Here is a 4288-nt window from a genome sequence, read left to right as displayed (position 1 = left end):
TATTCCAAGATTAGGACAATGAGTAAAGGTGATAACGGGTCACCTTGTCTCAACCCTTTCTCACCATTGAAGCTGCCTTGCACCCTCCCATTCATAGAAAGAGAATAGGTTGTTGACCGAATACATATCATCACCCTTTCGACAAATTTTTCAGGTAAGTTGAAGGCAGTGAGCAGAGCTTCAAGAAAATCCCAGTTAACAGTATCATAAGCCTTGCTTATGTCAATTTTGATGGTGCATCTAGGAGAAACTATCTTTCTTTCATAATTTTTCAAAAGATCTTGCAATATCATCACATTGTGAGCTATGGATCTACCCTTAATGAATGATCCTTGGTTTTGGTTGACAAAAGAAGGAAGCACTTTCGCAAGCCTCAAACACATCAATTTAGAGATGCATTTGTAAACTGTGGAACAACATGCAATAGGACGGTAATCAACAGCTCTCGAGGGGTTATCCTTCTTAGGAATTAGAGATATCATCGTAGCATGAAACTCAGAAGGCATACTCCCTGTGTTGAAGAAATCCAAAATGGCTCTACAAAATTAAGCTCCTAAAACTGGCCACATTGTTTTGAAAAAGCCTGAACCATACCCATCAGGCCCGGGGGATTTCTCATCAGGAATACTGAAAAGAACTCTCTTAATTTCCTTGTTTGAGAAAGGTTTCAGAACAGTAAGTTGCTGCTCCAGGTTGAGTCTAGCACCCTTTTCCATACACTCAATATTCAGCCTCATAGTAGTTGTGCTTCTGCTCCCCATATAACCACGAAAGTGGTATAGAAAATGATCAACAACTTCAGTAAAATTATCATTAACAGCACCTTGGTCAGTAATAAAAGTTGCTATCCTGTTCTCCACCTTCCTTTTCTTCAAATAAGCATGAAAAAGGCAGTATTCTCATCCCCTTGTTGGAGCCACTTATTTTTACTTCGTTGTCTCAGAAAGCTGAAATACATCTTCTCATTTCTGCTTAAAATCTCAGCAGCTGTCTTTTCCAAATTCTGGTAACCTATATCTCTCGGATGAGCTTGGGCCTACTGTCTAGCATCAATGAAGTTAGTTCTAGCTTCAGAAAAAGCTGTCCCCACATCTCCAATAGTAGCCTTATTAAACTTCTTAAGGATATGTTTTAACCTCATGAGTTTATAATAGATACCTTTCAAACCCCTAACAGCCAAAGGCTTCTCCCAGCGAGCAGAAACTATCTCCTTCAATTCCTGGTGTTCTGCCCAAAAATTAAAATATCGAAATGGCTTAAACCCAATCTTCTCAGATATAGTAGCAGCAACCACACACGAGCAATGATCAGATATAGTTTCCCAAGCAAAATGGGCAGTAGTGTTAGGAAAAATATCATGCCATTCCTCGTTAACAAACGCATGGTCTATTCTAGAATAAATTCTACTAGCGCCTTCTTGGTTGTTAGAACAAGTGAAAAATGAGCCTGATCTTTTAAGAGCTTCCACATGAGCCTGAGCTTGCCATAAAGTAGAATCATTCAAGTCCTTTATAGATATAGGAATCCCACCAGATCTGTCTTCACAATTGAACACTGCATTGAAGTCTCCAAGCAGCAGCCAAGGCTTCACAGGAAACCTAAGACTCAAAAGATCCACCCATAAGCTTTTCCTCTCATCAATGGTGTTTAAACGATAAACAAACGTAACACAAAAAGCTTCTTCCTGACCTACCATTTTTACATAGCAGGGAAAAAACTGAGGGGATTCAGTAATGACTGTCACTCAACAAAGCTTTTCCTCCAAATAATAAGCAAATGACCTTCAATGGTTGGGCTATTATAGAAATCCCAACTACTGAATTTATTCATCATCATCTCGTTAATCTTTTTATCCTTCAACTTAGTTTCGAGCAAAGCTCCAACTCCTATTTTATTCATACTACAAAACTCTAAAACAGAATTCTGTTTATTCTTGTTATTCACCCCCCGAACATTCCAACTAGCAACATTGCAATTATCCATCATTAAGTAATGGCAATACCTGATCCCTTTGCCTCAATTGGCACTAGACCCTTCTCCAAACTAGTTCCTGATTCCTGCAAAATGCTAAACGCATTCCCAGTTAGCCTCCCTGCCTGTCTAGCTGAACCTGGTTTATCATAATCATGAGATCCCTGCCCTTTTGATTGCACTGTTCTTTTAGGAATAAGCCATTCTTTATCTTGGGTAGGTAGATCATTAGCTTTGTTATTCAGAGGCACTTCTTGACTGATCTTTTCCACTTCAACCAAAGGCTTTGACTGCTATGTTTTGTGAGCTGCACTAGACTTTGCTGCAACATTCATTTTTCCTTTTCTAATATTTTCCCCCTTACGACAATCAACCATAAGGTGCCCATACCCCGAGCAATGCTTACACTTCACAGGAAGCCATTCGTAATCGATGCCCTGCTCCACTAGTTGTCCATGTTCATTTAGAAATTGGATAATACGAGGAAGAGAGTCCGTAATGTCCATCTCAACCAAGACCCTAGCGAATTGAATTCTAGTACGATATCTAGTATGTTGGTCCACCATGATTGGTTTCCCAACAGTACTAACTAAGGCACTTAAGCTCTTGTTCCCCCAGTACTGAAGACCTAAGTCGTGTAAATGGATCCATAAGGGCACAGATTGTACAAGTTTAAGAGTGTTCAGATCTGTAGTCGAAGGCTTGATGATGACAGGCTTTCGATCAAATTTAAGCACCCCTGGCTCTAGAACCTGATCTCTAGTAGCATCATCATTGAATCTAACCATAATCAAACCCATTGTCATTCTAGCCACTTGAGCAATCCCAAGGTGTCCCCAAATTCGCTTGATGAAACCCTCAAACATAGCCATAGGAGGATTTGCTCCCAAAACCATGCAGATAACAGCCCAACTCCAGTTAGCAGCTTGCATCACCACCTCCTCTGGATCCACTTGAGCTATCTTCATCCCATCCTTGATCAGAGGTTCAGAATAGGAGAGCATTGGATCACGCATGAACATATTCTCCTTAGAAAAGGATTTCCAATGAGTCTTTGCTGATTCTTGGTAATGACCCTGGCCTACCTCAGATTCAGGTTTCGACTCCACCTCCTTAGCCCAGCTCGAGCTGTGCTGAATATTCGTATCAACCTTCGAACCAGACGGACGCTCACGACTGCTATTAGTCTGACTGATTTCCCCTGAATTCGCCACTTCTGCAATTAGATCCAATCCAGCTGAAGAACTAGCAACTTCCTCTACATCTTCTCCTTCGTGAGAAGCAACTTTCGAACCTCGATCAGGCGTTTGGAAAACTGGCTTTCGTGCCACTCTCTTCTTCTTCATCATGGAAGAGAGAAAACAGGGAAACGCGCGCTAAAAAATTTTGATCTTCTACTCTTTTTATTATAAAGTAAGTTTCAACATTTTGTGGGGAGGGTGCTGCCAAGTGTAGTCCCTTATTCATAATGCTTTTTCTTACTTGAGTCCTTTCTTGATCATAGAGACTTAGTTTGTGTTTACTCTTCTCCTCTGATGATTAATCTCATGTCAAAATCTAGTTATTAATAATATGTTTTGAAGTTCTATTTTTGTGTATCTTAAGTTGCTTTATACATAGCAGAATTTTGAAAGTTGTACAGTTAGTTTTCCATCTGTTTTATTACAAAAAATGCATACTCCTTCGTCCACTAATTAAGCTCTTATTTACTCCTCTCTGCTCTCATCCCCTATAATTATTTATGATAATTTTAATAACTCTACCTAACTCTCTGATTTGATCAAGATTCTTAAAGTTACCATAATTTGAAGCTCCAAGTAGCAATTAAGTATTGCAAAGTTTTAATATTGATATTTCTTTCCATGCTTATTTTTGCATGACTAGAGCTAATTTTTATATTAAGCATGCCTAGCATCTTACACCTAGGACTGCAGACCGGTTTGGTGAACTAGGGATTATTGCTTCAGTAAAGTTTCATCACAGCTCTCTGTTGCACTCTAGTAATATACAGTATAACCAAATTTAATAGTTTGATCAGCAAAACCTCCATTTGATTCTTGTCAAGACAATGAAATGATGTTTCCTGGGATTGGTAAAATAGTGCATGGACCAGTTTTTTTTCTTAGCTTTCATGGTGCCTAAATTGAACTCATTAAAGAGAGTTAGTCAAGAGCTTTATTTATATAGAGAATGAGTAGTACAGAAGGGGTAGTTATGAAACTAACTACCATATAACAAACTCTTCAGCATACAAACTAACATAACTAAATAATATTAACAACTAGTACTTTCAGAAGTGAATCATGTCTTGTTAACA

At 38.9% G+C, this 4288-nt stretch overlaps 1 protein-coding gene across 1 annotated transcript; it reads right to left on the bottom strand.

Moving 5' to 3' along the window:
- Positions 1-545: 545 nt before the first annotated feature.
- On the bottom strand, positions 546-3317 carry LOC133825289 (uncharacterized). Its single transcript, XM_062258252.1, has 5 exons — positions 2378-3317; positions 2003-2242; positions 1782-1886; positions 1041-1689; positions 546-864 (listed from the first exon to the last, which is right to left on the bottom strand). Exons 1-5 carry the CDS (start codon positions 3315-3317, stop codon positions 546-548), a joined length of 2253 nt encoding a protein of 750 aa, XP_062114236.1.
- Between the last annotated feature and the right edge of the window lie 971 nt (positions 3318-4288).

The sequence above is a fragment of the Humulus lupulus genome, chromosome 3 (assembly GCF_963169125.1).
Source record: "Humulus lupulus chromosome 3, drHumLupu1.1, whole genome shotgun sequence".
Taxonomy (NCBI): domain Eukaryota; kingdom Viridiplantae; phylum Streptophyta; class Magnoliopsida; order Rosales; family Cannabaceae; genus Humulus; species Humulus lupulus.
Note: the sequence above shows the minus strand (reverse complement) of the source record. Positions and strands in the feature narration are given on the sequence as shown.

Coding starts and splice junctions, on each gene's coding strand:
- LOC133825289 (XM_062258252.1), bottom strand. CDS start 3,317: ATGAAGAAGAAGAGAGTGGCACGAAAGCCAGTTTTCCAAACGCCTGAT. Junction 1,887..2,002: donor AATTGAGGCAAAGGGATCAG/GTATTGCCATTA, acceptor TGAATAAAATAG/GAGTTGGAGCTTTGCTCGAA. Junction 1,690..1,781: donor TAATAGCCCAACCATTGAAG/GTCATTTGCTTA, acceptor TAAAAATGGTAG/GTCAGGAAGAAGCTTTTTGT.